The 18,101-nt window shown below is 39.8% G+C and overlaps 1 protein-coding gene across 2 annotated transcripts in view; it reads left to right on the top strand.

The window, feature by feature from the left end:
- LOC136875923 (pancreatic triacylglycerol lipase) overlaps positions 1-18,101 on the top strand; it is a 124,250-nt gene that overhangs the window by 87,104 nt on the left and 19,045 nt on the right. Inside the window, exon 8 of one of the 2 annotated variants that reach the window (XM_068228356.1) lies at positions 13,853-13,952. The exons of the other annotated variant lie outside the window; for it this stretch is intronic. Coding sequence (XP_068084457.1) covers positions 13,853-13,952 — 100 coding nt within the window. The remainder of the gene's footprint in view (positions 1-13,852; positions 13,953-18,101) is intronic. 2 annotated transcript variants of the gene reach the window in all.

Here is an 18,101-nt window from a genome sequence, read left to right as displayed (position 1 = left end):
AAGGCCACGGCCGCTTCCTTTCCACTCCTAGCCCTTTCCTGTCCTATCGTCGCCGTAAGACCTATCTGTGTCGGTGCGACGTAAAACAACTAGCAAAAAAAGACTCTACACAGATATATATATATACGAATTACCTAAGATACTTACATGCAAAAATGGGGGGAAAAGATCAAATCAGGGCATCCGGCGGTATAAACAATAGCTTCGATTCTGGCTTGGGAACTATAAGCTCATACAACAAACAGGGCACATTATGTTTGTTATTAAACTACCACGTTATATCCACACGTCTGTTAATGCCTTTTACTGGAAAGCGCCGAGTATGACCCTACAGGACAAAATCTACATGTGTGTCCAGCTCAGGGTCCCAGGATCGCCATCCCACGCATTGTTTATAGCATTATTTAAAGTAATGCAGAACAAAATAAAAAGCATTTATATACATATATTGTACCAGGAAATGATTATGGGGCCAGAGCATGGGAAGAAACTCAGGTAGTGTGCGGTTACTTATTGGAGCAGGTACAGAGAAGGATAATTTCGCAGGGCGAATAATAGATGGTAACTAAAAAATTTTTACAATATTTTCACGTAAATCACTCTGCTGTTGATTTATCGAAATTAAATTATCAATCAATCTCTTCAGAATGCAAAAATGAAATATAGGCGCTGTTATATTCTGAGACATCCACTTGATGTTAAAAATGTCCAAGCTGAATACCAATTTCCTGAGATCTTAAACACCCTACAGTTCATCTAGGATCTCTTATATAGATTTAAATTCCAAAATAACACTTTGTACATAGAACTTCATTTAACCAAATATCTAGATTGCGTAAAAATGAAGTCCATCACTTGTGATGCAAACCTACAAGTTTTCTAAGATTTTTAAACATAATACTAACACACACTTCCATTAATAATCTGCTAGTTCAAATGAATGTCTTCAATTACTTGTTGTATACTCCTACAGTTCATCTAAATCGATTTTATAATAAAATAAAATAGTACACTTGTTTTATGGCAAACCCTATAGTTCATCAAGGCGAAATGACTTCAATTTATACAAATTTTAAAGAGAAATCTACAGTTCAAAACAGGACCTGAGGTCTTCTTGAATATCCTCCTAAAATTATTAGGAACAGAAGGATTAGAATCCACACGAAGCGCTTTTCTTTTGACGAATGTAGCACTATGAATTATTGAGTGCTTTGTTAAAAGTCAGTTAGTGTCTAAGTGGAATTACTCATTCAAAAAATATATGAAAAACACTTATATCACTTTAATCTGCTTATAAAGATTGATGAAGTACTGTCCCGCGGCTTGGTGACTGGAACTTTCTGCAGCGTGCAGCCAAGACTCGAACTCAGTACTAGCAGCGTGACACGTTTCATTTATTGAAGACACCACGTTATTATCCCTCGCCGAAACTCCGACCAGTCCCTCGCTGGATACCACGATCGAAGAAACCACGATTAATCCCATGCTGGAGATGTCGTTCTACGTAGTGTAATATCACGACACTTCGCCAAGATTTCCGATGTTCTTTTAAACAGAAATGTTGAAACACGGAAAGTTCAATTGGCACAATATAATGGGTTGTAGAAGTCTTAATTATCATTAAGATTGGTATTTTACACTGACACAACTCTTAATGCACAGTTTGTATTCTCACTTTTGTTTTACGATGTTAAATACATGACTCAGAATATCACAGTCTATGCTACAGTGTGATCCATAAGTCAACTTAATGCAGTAATGACCTGAGGTCGTTTTCAAAAATGGGAAACACATTCATTCACTCACAGTCTATAGAACATGATTTGAACACTGTCACAGTACATAATAGTCACTGATTACGTCTTAGGTTCAATCGTAGAATAACCATCACAGTCCATGAAACACTCGAGAAAGTGCAATTAATATCACTCCTATAACAGTCTCTGGAATACTAATGTTCATAGATTAAGAGGATTTTATGATTGAATTTATATGACACGAATTCGTATGACCTATTATTGCCATAAAATATCCTTAACATTCAGTTAGTTTCTCAGGGTAATAATCGAAAATTCGAAAAAATACGTGAAAAATAGTCACATTTAGTCCTGTTAATTATTGAATATTTAGTGGAATGATATCTCACACAGTTCAAAATCGTAATAGTATACGAGAAATGCGTCTCAAAATTAAGTTGTCATAAATTGAAAGTTCAGTTTATCACGCACAATGTCCTTGTATGCTATCACTGTCAATGACAAAGTTCAAAATTATGAGAGATTGACAAAGTCCACAATACCGTCAATTGGTAAATTAAACACTTGAATTCTCAGTTATACTTCAATGGACAGTCTCTATCGTAAATTCACTTAGTCAAGACACTCGTAAATCTTTACAACAGTTCACACGTCACGACGCGGTTGAAATTTCAATTGCGACGATCTCGCACAGTTTCAAAGTTCTAGAGTATAACTTTCATATCTCTCGCGAAGCGCGACGGAGCATAGCGACGTCTAGTCATGATTGAGTCATAGAGTTTAAGATACACTGTGACACACACGCTGACTATACCATCGGGTCGTCGACCTATTTATATTCGGCTGGGAGCAGCTCTCTGAGTCAGGCGTCAGAGGGGTGGAAATACATTCCAAATTTCAACTCGTCATATCCTTGAAACCACTAGGCGGATTAATCTCAAATTTGCAATGTTGTACTTTTAAAATGTGAGCTACAATTTTGTGTTAGTTGCATATTTATTGCTCGAGTCGTTGAGAAGTTTAAAAATTGTTTCTGCGGGGAGGTGAGCAACAAGCAGTGCTGACGTCACTCGACCTTGCCCCTCTCATGCTGTCTTCCTCACGCAGAGCAGTAGAGTCAAGAACGTTCTCTCGTAAATTTGTTCGTACATCGTAACGTAGCCGTCCTCTCATGAATAAAGATTTTACAACACATATGTGCCAGGGGCTATGCCTTCCTGGTACAACATATATATATTAATTCAGATCACTCTATCGGTAGGGGCGGTAGAATAACACCCACGGTATCCCCTGCCTGCCGTTAAAGGCGACTAAGAGGGGCTCCAGGGGCTCTTAATATGGGAGCGTGAGTTGGCGACCCTGGGGCCCTGAACTGGGCACACATGTAAATTTGGTCCTGCAGAATCAAACTTGGCGCTTTCGAGTAGCGGGCATTAACAGACGGTGGACATAACGTGGTAGGTGAATGAGAAACATAGTGTGCCTGTTTGTTGTGTGAGCTTTTAGTTCCAAAGCCAGAAGCAAAGCTACTGTTTGTACCGCCTGATGCCCTTCCTGCCAACAACGCTAAGATGTCATTACTAGAAACTGGATCTATCAAGAAACAGAGAACCGAAACAATCACAAGAATCTGTTTTACGGCCGGATGCCCATCCTAACGCCAACGCTAAGATGTAATTACTACGTCTAATAAGTAACAGGACATTAAGTCACCGGGATTTGAACGGCGGATTCGTGCATTTTATTTCAAACTAAATGTGTGTCTTACTTGTCTATGCCCGAACAAGGCGATGAGTATTTTGCTGCGTTGTCAAGTGACTTCCGTTCACGTTTGCAAGCAGTACCAGAATGTCACAGACTTGCTCTCATTTGCTCTTATGACTTGGCACAGACTACATGAATACATACAACAAAATTATGATTTGATTTTTTCCGCCATTTTTTACATGTAAGTATTTTAGGTAATTCGTATATCTCTGTATAGAGTTTCTCGAAAAAGGAGAGATGTGTGTGCGTATATCAGTGTATAAAATAAGGAGTGAGGTATATTTTGTAAATTAGCGTTTACAGAGTGAGTTAGCTACGCAGTATGTGTTTCCGTGGTTTCTGATTTTCGCACTTGGCAAATAATAGAACATGTACGTTAGCTGTATTCATATTTTGTAAATTAGCGTTTACCGAGCGAGTTGGCCGCGCGGTATGTGTTTCAGCGGTGTTTGATTACGCACTTGGCAAATGATAGAAGTTGTACGTTAGCTGAATTCATATTTTTAAATTAACGTTTACCGAGCGATTTAGCTACGCGGTTTGTGTTTCCGCGGTTTCTGATTTTTGTTCTTCTCGAATAATAGAAGATGTACGTTAGCTGTATTCATATTTTGTAAATTAGCGTTTACCGAGCGAATGGCTACGCGGTTTTTGATTTTCGCACTTGGCAAATTATAGAAGATGTACGTTAGCTGTATTTATATTTGTAAATTTGCGATCACCGAGCTTGTGTCGTCACCTACAATAGTGTTCCCTGCTAAGCAGTAAACATGTTTTGATCAGTTATTTAGTGTTCTGAGGACAACAGTCAGTGTTCTGAACATGTGTTGTAGGTAACGACATCGAGTATAGTGTTCGATTCTAGTCTTGCAGCATACAGTAGCAGCAATAAGGTTAGAATCAGTCGAGACAGCACTACTAAGAATAGCTATGTTTAAGAATCTTGTGTACAGGGCGGCACTAAGAATAGCAATGTTTAAAAATCTTGTGATCATAGCAGCAGTAAAAATTTTTTCCGTTCGAATACATCTTCTTACGACAAAGGTATCCCTTGCTATGCAGTAAACATGTTTTCATCAGTTATTTAGTGTTCTGAACATAACAATCAGTGTTCTCAACACGTGTTGTAGGTAACGACATCGAGTATAGTGTTCGATTCTAGCCTTGCAGCAATCAGTAGGAGGAATAAGTTTAGAATCTGTCAATATAGCAGCACTAAGAATAGCTATGTCTGAAAATTGTGAACATAGCAGCAGTAAGAATAGCGATGTTTAAAAATCTCGCGAACAGAGTGTCAGTAAGTATTTTATTTTGTACCGCTAGTGCTTGTACGCATCACCTATCGATTATGCATGCATCGACTAACGTACTAACCTTTTTCCGCTAGATACAACGATCGCATGCGTGCGCGCGCACCTATCGATAAGTATATACATCGACTATCGCACTAAACTTCTTCCGCCAGAGCGTTCAACGATCCCATGTGCGCGCGCACCTCCCCGCTATCTACTACTCATCGGTCTGCGCACCTTCTACCCGCTTTCCGATGCAATGAAAAAGGCAGTGCATAGTGTCTATTCTTTGCCATTCTCTCCGAAGAGAGAGGCGGCCGTGCCTAGCTTTTTAGCCGGGCAATATTTTTTGGTAATGGACTACCAAGGGGGTGGACCTCTACGGAGAGAGCACATCTCTCCATCCCCTACTTTTTGGACGGGGAGATAGGGGAAAGAGGACTACATCTTTAAGCCCCCCTTACTCCTCCGAAGTCAATAAAGCATAACCATTTACTTAGTTTAGCCTACGTAGTTAAAGATGATAGTCGTAGAATTTCAAATTTCACGTGCCTACGTACATAAGGTGGCAGCCATGAAGTTTTAGCCCCGTCAAGTTGCCAGCACGATGCTGTCTTGTTTAAAGATAACGGCTGTCACCTTGACAGCAGCCAAAAAAGCACGTGGAATTTCAAATTGCCCGCCACTAAGTGCGTAAGGTAGCAGCTATGAGGTTAAGTGCCATAAGGATGACAGCACTGGCGATGCGCTCTTGTTTAAAGATGGCAGCTGCAACGTCAGCCGTCACGTGACCCGATCCGCGGCTCTGATTGGCCCGCTGTGTGAACCACTTTGCCCTACTACTACCATTCTCGAAGACAATCGTTATAATTTCGGAAGAGTCAGGCCGATTTCGGAAAACGAAGTGTCGTTTGGAAGGTTAAGATATATCCTATAAAACGATGTAAAACCATTTCATTTGATGAATCTGTTAGCGACGGACGTCTCTTCGGAAAAATGTGGAATTTTCGTCAAATTTTCGGGATGTCCAAGTTTAAAACAAAACAAGCGAAAGCAACTGATTACTAAACTAATGATGAGAGCAGACGTCTTTAAGTAGTAGCTCTAGCAAGCAAGCAAGCAAGCAAGCCTTACTTGCTCCGCACGGGACGGCTGGCTGCCACATGGGAAGAGAGCATCGGACAGGCGGGTTGCATACCGTGGCGGTACTTGCAGTATTATATTATATTACTAGCGAATGTACCCGTGCTTCGCTACGGTATTCTACATTGTATTCGAATATCGAAGTAAATAGTGTGCATGCAGTAAATAAGATTGTTTTAAAATTGCATGTCTCTTAGCGTTATCCGAGGAAGAGCATGGGGAGGTCCCCGTACGTTGTTTCCAATGTAAAGTGTTTGTTACGGATTTGTGATATAACGGCAGGCTCACTTGCCTACTGCCATTCACAATCGAGTTGGGAAGTTTACATTATAATTGCAAGCCCCATTGCCTACTGTGCGGACAGAATCGATTTGGGGAGTTTTCGTTAAAATGGCAGCCCCCCTTTCCTACTTCCAGACAGATTACAGTTTTTATTATAATGGCAGGCAATTACCCTACTATCACTCGAAATTGAGTTGTGCAGTTATCATTATAATGCCAGGCCCATTTTCCTATTTCCAGCCAGCTTACTGCCAGTCACACCAAGTTGGTGAGTTTCCATCAAAATAGCAGGTCACTATGCCTAATGCCAGTCACATTTTAGATGAGGACATTTCTTTATAATGGCAGGCACCCTTGCCTATTGCCAAACACAATCGGGTAGGGGAGTTTTAAACAAAACTGCATGCTCACTTGCCTTCTGCAAGTCAAATCGAGAAGTGAAATATTCATTCCAATTGTAGACCTTCCTTACTAATGACAGTTACACAGGAGTTGGAGAAAGAACCCTTTCATACTGCCAGTCAAAGTCGGTGTGGGGAGCACTGATTACAATAGCAGACCCACCCTTTCTCGATCACTACAAATCGACATCAGTGAATATATATAGATCGACATACGAAAGTATATGCGTGTTTACAATATTGAAGACCTTCACTTACAGATTAACTGCTACTAAACGTATGTCATATCGACAAAGGATTATACCATAAGAGAGGCCGGATTTAGTGGCCTAAATGGCTGGTCCTATGATATGTCATCTATTCTTTGGTCAGATTGAGTTAGAAACGTGGAACAGGGTAACGTTCTTGTAAGATTATCTCACATTACATTACTTTTCGGATAATTGTGTGACAGCTACATACATAGCATTTGGCTCACATATGGCTACTGGGTGGGCCAATTTTCGTGAAGAGTTTGATGATTCTGTATTTGATTTAAGTAATTGAAAGTATGAATTATGCATGTGAAAATTCCAAATTGACTTAACATCGATTAATAGAGAAAAATTAAACGTAAAAGGGATAGAGATACGGCAAAAAGTCATAAGACCAAGGTTGTGGATCATTCCAAATTAAACGGAGATTGTGCAATCCGTTATGTGATAGGAATTTCCGAAGGTCTGCACCATCATTAAAATTGCCTGCATATTTCGATATTCTTCGGGGATAAAAAGTGAAAAATGTAATGATCTTGGATGTTTTCCGTTCGTTACAGGCTAAAACGTATAATTTTGTCAAATTTCAATTATCTTCTTTTTCTTCTGGCAGATTATGCCGAAATCTGGATTTTGGGCGAGGCGGGTAAAAATTAGGACTTTCAGGAAACTAAACCAAAAATTATGCAGATGGTCATTATTACCCCTTAAACGGAAAGCTGTACGAAAATTTCGCCAAAATAGTCAGTGTAGAGGCACACAGTCGTTACGATTTGATTTATATAGATAAGGAATCTGCTCCATGTAAAACACCTTTTTGGCTATGTCCGCTGGACTTAACCTGCAAAACTGGCCATTCATGATATCTCCCTTATTAATCCTCCTGACGAAAAAATGCACATGAAAAAAGGTTTAGAGGTGGAATTCCATCACGTTTGGTCGATTTCCAGTCAGGTTGGTCTTGTTCTGTATATATTGTGGAAGAGTAAAATCACCATTTCGGTTCCCTATAAACCGCCAGTCCATTCCGGAACATGAAATGTTATTTACGTTTAAAACCTACCTTTGGACAGGTGGATGCTAAATATGAATTTTGGTTAGAATGTCTTCAGTAGTTTTCAAGTTGTAAGGAATACGCTTTACACGCACCCGCTCGTGAGTTAAGTCCGATGGGACTTGTACAAAAAAACGGTCCGTTAATGATATCTCCCTTATTAATCCTCGTATCGAAATGATGCACATGAGAAAAAAGGTTTAGAAATTAATTTCTACCAAGGCAGGTAGATTTAAATTAACGTTGGTTGTGTATATTTTGTGGAAGTGCAAAATCACTGTTCCGGTTTCGTATAAACCCCCAGTCAGTTCAGGGATTTAGAAACAATATTTGCCCTAAAACCTATCAAGGACAGGTGTATTCTAAATATGAGTATTGGTGGAAATACATCCAGTAGTTTGTAGCACTCGCGTACATACGGCGTAATTAAGGAAGAAAATAATACAGTTAAGAGAGTTGAAAGTAATAGAAAATGGATTATAACTGAGGACAGCCGGATAACGACAAATATGTAAATGCCAAGTTAATGTATTGGAAAATCAAATGCCCCTCAATAAATTATGCTAGTGTGAGTTATGGATATAATAAAGCGGTAACAGAGGAGAAATTTAGGTCCATTGATTCCTAGGTAAACAAATAATAAGAAGATGACTAATGGTGTTATTACTTAATCTATTCGAAGGCGGTTATAACATCCAACGATATTCCGCCAATATCCCGCAGATAGGCCGATTGACGCCTCTCTTGCCTTCTACCTAAGGAACAACCACGAATTTAAAAACATGATGAGGAAAATGGCAATGCGTTACTTCCCTGCTGGCATGCAGTCAGAGACGTTGCCATGGTAACCTGTAGGTTCGTTGTCGGTCTGTCGGTCACTCAATGCAGAGTATGGTACCAGCAGAAAATTGTAAATTTCTCCGTCATGTAAAGAATAAGGTAAATTATGAACATAACGAAAGTTGTTTATAATGAGGAGACGTTTCACGTACGGTAAACGAAGCTTACAGAAAATCAATAGTATAAGATAAAATGGAGGAAAACCAGAACCAATAACCCCCCGTCTATTCAAAGATTTTAAAATAATATGCATATTGAAACCTTCCCCGGGATGAGTATACTCTAAATATGAAGTTTAGTTGAGATCTATCGAGCCGTTTCGACGTGATGGTGGAAAAACCATACTGGTTTTCCTACAAAACCCCGTCTATTCAAAGATTTTAAAATGATATGCATATCGAAACCTTCGCCGGGATGAGTATAGTCTAAATATGAAATTTGGTTGAGATCTATCCAGCCGTTCCAACGTGATGGTGGAAAAACCATTCTGGTTTTCCTATAAACACCCCGTGTATTCAAAGTTTCTAAAAGGACATGCATATCGAAACCTTCCACGGGATGAGTATACTCTAAATATGAAATTTGGTTGAGATCTATCCAGCCGTTTCGACGTGATGGTGGAAAACCCATTCTGGTTTTCCTATAAACCCCCGTCTATTCAAAGATTTTAAAATGATATGCATATCGAAACCTTCCCCGGGATGAGTATACTCTAAATATGAAATTTGGTTTAGATCTATCCAGCCGTTTCGACGTGATGGTGGAAAAACCATTCTGGTTTTCCTATAAACACCCCGTGTATTCAAAGATTTTAAAATGATATGCATATCGAAACCTTCCACGGGTTGAGTATACTCTAAATATGAAATTTGGTTGAGATCTTTCCAGCCGTTTCGACGTGATGGTGGAAAAACCATTCTGGTTTTCCTATAAACCCCCCGTGTATTAAAAGATTTTAAAATGATATGCATATCGAAACCTTCCTCGGGAGGAGTATACTCCAAATATGAAGTTTAGTTGAGATGTATCCAGCCGTTTCGACGTGATGGTGGAAAAACCATTCTGGTTTTCCTATAAACCCCCCGTGTATTCAAAGATTTTAAAATGATATGCATATCGAAACCTTCCCCGGGATGAGTACACTCTAAATATGAAATTTGGTTGAGATCTATCCAGCCGTTTCGACGTGATGGTGGAAAAACCATTCTGGTTTTCCTATAAACCCCCCGTGTATTCAAAGATTTTAAAATGATACGCATATCGAAACCTTCCCCGGGATGAGTATACTCTAAATATGAAATTTGGTTTAGATCTATCCAGCCGTTTCGACGTGATGGTGGAAAAACCATTCTGGTTTTCCTATAAACCCCCCGTGTATTCAAAGATTTTAAAATGATATGCATATCGAAATCTTCCCCGGAAGGAGTATACTCTAAATATGAAGTTTAGTTGAGATCTATTGAGCCGTTTCGACGTGATGGTGGAAAAACCATTCTGGTTTTCCCATAAACCCCAGTCTATTCAAAGATTTTAAAATGATATGCATATCGAAACCTTCCACGGGATGATTATACTCTAAATATGAAATTTGGTTGAGATCTTTCCAGCCGTTTCGACGTGATGGTGGAAAAACCATTCTGGTTTTCGTATAAACCCCCCGTGTATTCAAAGATTTTAAAATGATATGCATATCGAAACCTTCCCCGGGAGGAGTATACTCTAAATATGAAGTTTAGTTGAGATCTATCCAGCCGTTTCGACGTGATGGTGGAAAAACCATTCTGGTTTTCCTATAAACACCCCGTGTATTCAAAGATTTTAAAATGATATGCATATCGAAACCTTCCCAGGGATGAGTATACTCTAAATATGAAATTTGGTTGAGATCTATCCAGCCGTTTCGACGTGATGGTGGAAAAACCATTCTGGTTTTCCTATAAACCCCCCGTGTATTCAAAGATTTTAAAATGATATGCATATCGAAACCATCCCTCGGGAGGAGTTAACTCTAAATATGAAGTTTGGTTGAGATCTATCCAGCCTTTTCGACGTGATGGTGGAAAAACCATTCAGGTTTTCCTATAAACCCCCCGTGTATTCAAAGATTTTAAAATGATATGCATATCGAAACCTTCCCCGGGAGGAGTGTACTCTAAATATGAAGTTTGGTTGAGATCTATCCAGCCGTTTGGACGTGATGGTGGAAAAACCATTCTGGTTTTCGTATAAACCCCCCGTGTATTCAAAGATTTTAAAATGATATGCATATCGAAACCTTCCCCGGGATGAGTATACTCTAAATATGAAGTTTGGTTGAGATCTATCCAGCCGTTTCGACGTGATGGTGGAACAGACAAACAGACAAACAGACAAACAGAAACAATTTTATTTATATAGATATTATATTATATTATATTATATTATATTATATTATATTATATTATATTATATTATATTATATTATATTATATTATATTATGTCCACCTCTGCGGTGTAGTGGCTAGTGTGATTTGTCGCCACGCCCGATTCCCGAAATTAGCAAAGAGGTACGAGGACTGGAACGGGATTCACTCAGCCTCGGGAGGTCAACTGAGTAGAGATCGGTTTCGATTCCCTCCTCAGCCATCCTCGAAATGTTTTTCTGTGGTTTCCCATTTCTCATCCAGGCAAATGCCAGGATGGTACCTAACTGAAAGCCACGGGCGCTTCATTCCCTCTTCTTTGCCCATCCCTTCCAATCCCCTCCACACAAGACTCCCGTTCAGCAAAGCAGGTGAGACCGCCTGGGCGAGGTACTGGTCCTCCTCGTCAGTTTTGTCCCCGACCTAAAGTATCACGCTCCAGGACGCTGCCCTTGAGGCGGTAGGGGTGAGATCCTTCGCTGAGTCCGAGGGAAACACCTACCCTGGAGAATAAACGGATTAGGAAAGAAAGAAAGGAAGAAAGAATGACTATATTATTGTTATTATTTGGAGCAGGGATCAAATGGAATGATCAGGACACAGATTAACAAGGCAACAAAATTATTCATCAATAAGGGAAAATGGAGCATTGTGCAATATGCCCTGAATAAGTACATTTTCGCGATTAAGTAACTAAAATTTTGGGATCCATGCATTTATTGAAAGGAAACACAGGCTTGAAAGTCGTGTAGTGTGAGGATTATGTGTATTCCCCACTGACCTTCAGTACGTATTACGTCAAGCATATACCCTCCATCCTCGTTCAGCTGGCTCAGAAATTGTTCCGCACTGAATTGACGCTAGCTGGATAAGAGGACTAAATTACTAACAAAATGAGACTAAATTAATCCCTTCAGAATCAAAAACAGAGTGCGCAGGATCAAAGGAATTTCGTCAGCGCAAATGCCAAAGGGCGGTTTCGAGCGCGGACGCGTCGAATGCGCCTTGGACGTGGACGGTAGCGTCGATACTACTATGTGGTCGGTCGGGGAGGCACCTGCTGTGACTATTAACACCAGCACCACCTGACCAGACGTGCATTCTAAATGGCTATATAAACATGGCAACTCCACTATCACTTCCAGCTAACACTATATTTCCAATAAAGTACAGAAATGAATCTTTAGATCCACTTTCTCAGTAACCATAAGAGCTACATCAAACTGAGTGCACTTCCTTAATTGGCTGTAAGCTGAAAGGAAGTTTTGCAAAGAAAGTACTTCTCTCCAAAATATTATTATGGCAGTAACCACAGCATATTTAAGAGAAAACTACTTTCGTTTCGAGTGCCAATTTCAATAGCGAAAAACTCCATGGCTAAATGGTTAGCGAGGTGGCCTTTGGTCACTGTGGTCCCGGGTTCGATTACCGGCAGGGTCGGGAATTTTAACCATAATTGGTTAATTTCCCTGACACGGGGGCTGGGTGTATGTGTCGTCTTCATCATCATTTCATCGTCATCACGACGCGCAGGTCGCCTACGGGTGTCAAATCAAAAGATCTGCATCTGGCGAGCCGAACTTGTCCTCGGACACTCCCGGCACTAAAAGCCATACGCCATTTCATTTCAATAGAGAAAAATACTTTCTGGATAGACTTATCAGTCTTTATTATAAATAATAGTGCTGCTAACTTGAATAAACAGAAAGAAATTATTACTGATTTGTTCTGTAAAAATTGGTGCAAAAGTTGAGGCAGAAATTAGAATTTTAAACGTGTTTTGTTGCTATTCCCATTCCTGTTTATGAACTAATAGACATAAATAGATGGTATTTTGTATGTATTCCGAACGAAACTGCAAAAGAGTCCTTACAACATGCAGGTTCCACATCCAAGTGCCCGTAACATGTTGCAAAATGTTCTACTGTCTTCCATCACATGTATATGGAAATATTCACAAGAAGATCAAATATACCTTGATTTTCTGTTTATGTTAAATTATTTTTCTCTAACAACGTACAGTCAATCCTAATGCATATTTTCATCGGTAATGAAACAATTGACAAATTTTATTTTAATGAATCCTTGAAAATGATCTACTTTCATTCGAACGTAATGATGATGATTAAAAACTACTTTTCAACATTCATTAACCGTTTTATCAACTAAACTTAGACTATCAAGTAATATTGTACTGAGTATTTTGCTTGGAAGTAATAGTGATAAAATAAATCAATTAAAGAATGAATAAGTTAGCGAGCGACAGAGTGAGTTGCAGATGAATGATGAACAGAATAAACGAATGAGTGAGTTAGAGTACGAATGGCGGAATGAATGAGTGAGTGATAGAATGGCTGAGTGCGTCGATGGGTAAGTTAATTCTTTAATGAGTGATGGAAAGGCTGTATGAGTGATTGAGTGTGTAACAGATTGTTGTGTGAATGAACCGATGAGTGAGTGAGTGAGTGGGTGAATAAGCGATAGAATGACTGTGTAAATGAAAGAGTGAATGAATGATAAAAACACTAAATGACAGATTGGTTGTTTGAGATAATGAATGAATAAGTGATAGAGTGACTATGTGAGTGATCTACCCAAGAAAAAACAAGAGTCTTTTTATAACTTCTATAACTGACGTCAGCAAATTTATTTCTTCCAGTGCATGCGTGCAGCCACTTCATGGCAGTCGACTACTTGACGGACGCGCTGACCGCACGTAATTGCCGATACTGGGGAGTACAAGCTAATAGTGGCCCCTGGTGAGAAAACAAACAATTTATTCTACAACGTGGTTGAGCAGTTGATGGCTTTCATTTAATGAAGAAACTGTAGCTTATCTGGTGGTAAGGTTAGGGTGACGATCTCTTTTGCCCCTAGAGTTGGTGAAGTGCAATGCCACATCTGATCAATAATATCCAGATATCTACCAGAAACTGTCCCCTATGCGCAAGTCTCTTGTTGGAACGTCCCCGAGGGAATGTAATACCAAACTTCCTGTAGCACTGTGGCATATGTATTTAGTGATGATGGCCGTTGGGGTCTAGAGTGATGTCATCGTTCTGCCTTTAAACTGCTCTGTAGTATGAGGAGAAAACTAAGTCCTTTTTGTGAAAAGCACCCCTAGACCCTCATCTCAACTCCTCCTCTGGGTGCTGTGCACACCCAAACCCTCCCATTTGACTGCCCCACTTTAAAGGATGATTCGGTTCTCAAAATCACGATTCTTCAGTCGCCAAAGGACCTCAGGTGGCACTCCTTACACCACCAAATGATGGGCTTAGTGTTCACCGGTAAAAAAGTGCAGTTTATAAGCTGGTGCCTGAGCTCTGAATCCCAATTCTCGTATCTCCTGGCGCACAGGCATGGTGAGGATTTCACGCGTGATGGTATCAGATTATGTTGTTAGATTTTCGGTACTACCTTCTTCAAAGCTCAACCGTATTTCCTGACCAACACACGTCGCTATACGGTAGTACCTTTATTGTTGTTCTGTATTCCCGTTTCCACTTGAAAATCAGGACCTTAACAGTCAACTTGGGCAACTTGAGCAGGGCAGAAATAGCCCTGACTGATTGTTTACTGATACAACAAAATGACGTTCAAAGTCATTAAGCACCCTTGCTCCACCCTTTCAGTAAGTATCTTGTAGCGCTGACTGAGCACCATCGAGCATTGAGCCGCCTTTTATTGCAGCAGCGACAGACGTAATGATATCTGGGCTACAGTTTAGGTATAAAGAGGGGTTTCAGGATGCTTTTGACAAGATGGTGTATGTGAATATTATGTTTACTTTCACACTATCAGCTTTAGCTGTATCAGGATTGCAACATGTTTCTGTCAGGTACAAAGTATTGACGGAACTTTCACTTGTTTTCGAACTTGGATCGAGGTGCCTTTCTTGACATGATGTGTAATACATATTGCTAGTGGTTTAACGTCGCCCTAACACATTGCAGGTTTGCGGCGACGGAAAGATGGTGAAGGTATGGACAGTGGCCTTAATTAAGGTGCCGGGCTGAGTGGCTCAGACGGTTAAGGCGCTGGCCTTCTAACCCCAACTTGGCAGGTTCGATCCTGGCTCAGTCCGGTGGTATTTGAAGGTGCTCAAATACGACAGCCTCGTGTCGGTAGATTTACTGGCACGTAAAAGAACTCCTGCGGGACAAAATTCCGGCACCTCGGCGTCTCCGAAGACCTTAAAAAGTAGTTAGTGGGACGTAAAACAAATAACATTATTATTCTTATCTTAATTAAGGTACAGCCCCAGCATTTGTCTGTAATGAAAATGGGAAACAATGGGCAATGAAATAATAAGAAAGTAAAGATAGGGTCTCAAGGGGCAAAATTGGTTCAGAAGTAGACCACTGTATAACCAGTATATGATGTATGAAGATCCCAAGAGTGATGAAGTCTTCTTGTTATATTTCGAATGATAGTTTCATACTTTGTACCAGGATAAGAAATTGCAGTCAGAGTTACAACACCACGTTAAGAAACACAATGGAGAGATTGTAGTTTTATGTGACCGTTGGTATCGTGTTCCTATCCATGAGTCTTGCAGTCTTATAAGGAAACTCAAACTTCGGGATATAGATTTCTTCTTCTTTCTCTTTTTTGCAATTTGTTTTACGTCGCACCGACAAAGGTAGGTCTTATGGCGACGATGGGATAGGAAAGTACTAAGAATGGAAAGGAAGTGGCCGTGGCCTTAAATTAAGGTACAGTCCCAGCATTTGCCTGGTGTACAAATCGGAAAACACGGAAAACCATCTTCAGGGCAGCCAACAGTGGGGTTCGAACCCACTACCTCCCGAATGTAATCTCACAGCTGCGCGCCCCTAACCGCACGGCCAACTCGCCCGGTTGGGGATATAGACACATGATTTATTTCACTAGCAAAGTTGGAGACACTTGCCTTACACTTGACCAATACTGTGAATGCACGAGTAACATAAAATCTGAATCTAATTCCTACCCCACCATGCTGGTCTGTATATAAAATATCCAATACACTATATAACATACAAAAAATATAATTACATACCGCTTCGTAAATAAAATAATGATATAAAACTACGGAGAAATTAACAGAAATAATAACAACATTACTTAGCTGCGAGGTTGCATTCAGGCGATGGTGGGTTCGAATCGCACCGGCGGCAGTCCTGAAGAGTGTTTTCCACTGTTTTCCACTTTCAAACCAGGCAAATGCTGGAGCTGCACCTTAATTCAGGCCACGGCCGCTACCTTACCAATCCCATCCTTGCGTCACAGAAAGCCTTTGATGTACTAGTGTGAAGTTAAACCAGTAGAAAGAAAAAAACAATATTTTTAATAATAATAATATGATAATAATCGTCATCATGTAATGTTATAATATAGGGATAACTATTAGTTAAGTGGGGAATTACAGCCGAGTATTCTTACTAAGATTCACATTTAATAATATAATATTTCATATGCATTGGCTGGGATTGTCAAGTCTTGTCAAGGATTTCAATCCCAGCCACCTTTGTGAGAAGCCAGCCACTATGCCACTCTGCTATCATGTCTCCACAACACTCAGGAACACCAACCAGACTAAATATTTGACAGTAGTAGTTTTCAGTAAGAAGATATTGGATAGTCCACATCAGTATGTCCAAGTTAATGAGATATTGAATTAAATAGATGGTAAAATAATAATAATAATAATAATAATAATAATAATAATAATAATAATAATAATAATAATAATAATCTACCGCTTTTCCCATATCTGTGGGGTCGCGTGTGCGAAATGCGTCACACATATGTGGAGTTGGCGGTGTTTTACGGCTGGATGCCCTTCCTGACGCCAACCCTATATGGAGGGAAGTAATCATTATTGCATGTTTTGTGGTGGTTTGTAATGTAGTGTGTTGTCTGAATATGAAGAGGAAGGTGTTGGGACGAACACAAACTCATCACAGGTGATTAAAATTCTCAACCCAGTCGGGAATTGAACCCGCGACCCCCTGAACCGAAGGCCTCAACGCTGACCATTCAGCCAATTAGTCGGATAATAATAATAATAATAATAATAATAATAATAATAATAATAATAATAATAATAATAATAATTTTAAATACTACTATACAAACGCCTGAAAATTTACAGAGAAACGACAAAGGGGCAGGAATAGAAGGAAAAAACAAAGAAATAACTTGACATAATCATTCTTGTTTTTATCAGCCCGAAGACTGGGTGGATCCTCAAATAGCACCGCCAAAAGTTATGCAGTTATGAGGAAACAGCAAAATCCGTAGCGCACTAGGCAAGACGAGAACGGAGGTAGTTTGCCATTGCTTTCCTCACTGAGGCGGAGAGTCCTGATGAAGCACCACTGACCCTCTCAGTAGCACCTTTCACAGCATCCAGTTACACTAGACGAGTTACAAATGTCGCGACTCAGAAACATTCTCTCTCCATCAGCTTCCATTCTGTCATAGCCACAACTAAGGCTTCTGATTTCACTGGAAGCTACAATTAGCTCAGGCCTGCGTCAAGAGGAAGGTGCAAAAAATTCTTCATTCATTAAGATATAGCCACAAATGGAAGGATTAAAAATGTGTTTTTAATATAACATATCATTGTCATTAGACATACCTGGTATTCTATTATCTATATCGGGATGGACACATATTATTATTATTATTATTATTATTATTATTATTATTATTATTATTATTATTATTATTATTATTTTAGAGTAGGGTTTTTAGTGCCAGTAGTGTCCGAGGACATGTTCAGGTGGCGAGTTATGTGGCTGTTTTTCCTGGTATACAGAGAGAGAAAATAGAAAATGAACGCATCGGTCAAATAATGACAAGGGCTACGAAAGGCGTGTGTGTATGTCCCTGTCGATGGGAATGGTAGAATAACTCCT

This window comes from Anabrus simplex, chromosome 6, assembly GCF_040414725.1.
Source record: "Anabrus simplex isolate iqAnaSimp1 chromosome 6, ASM4041472v1, whole genome shotgun sequence".
In the NCBI taxonomy this organism is placed as follows: domain Eukaryota; kingdom Metazoa; phylum Arthropoda; class Insecta; order Orthoptera; family Tettigoniidae; genus Anabrus; species Anabrus simplex.
The sequence above is the reverse complement of the archived record's forward strand: the minus strand, read 5'-3'. Positions and strand labels throughout refer to the sequence as shown.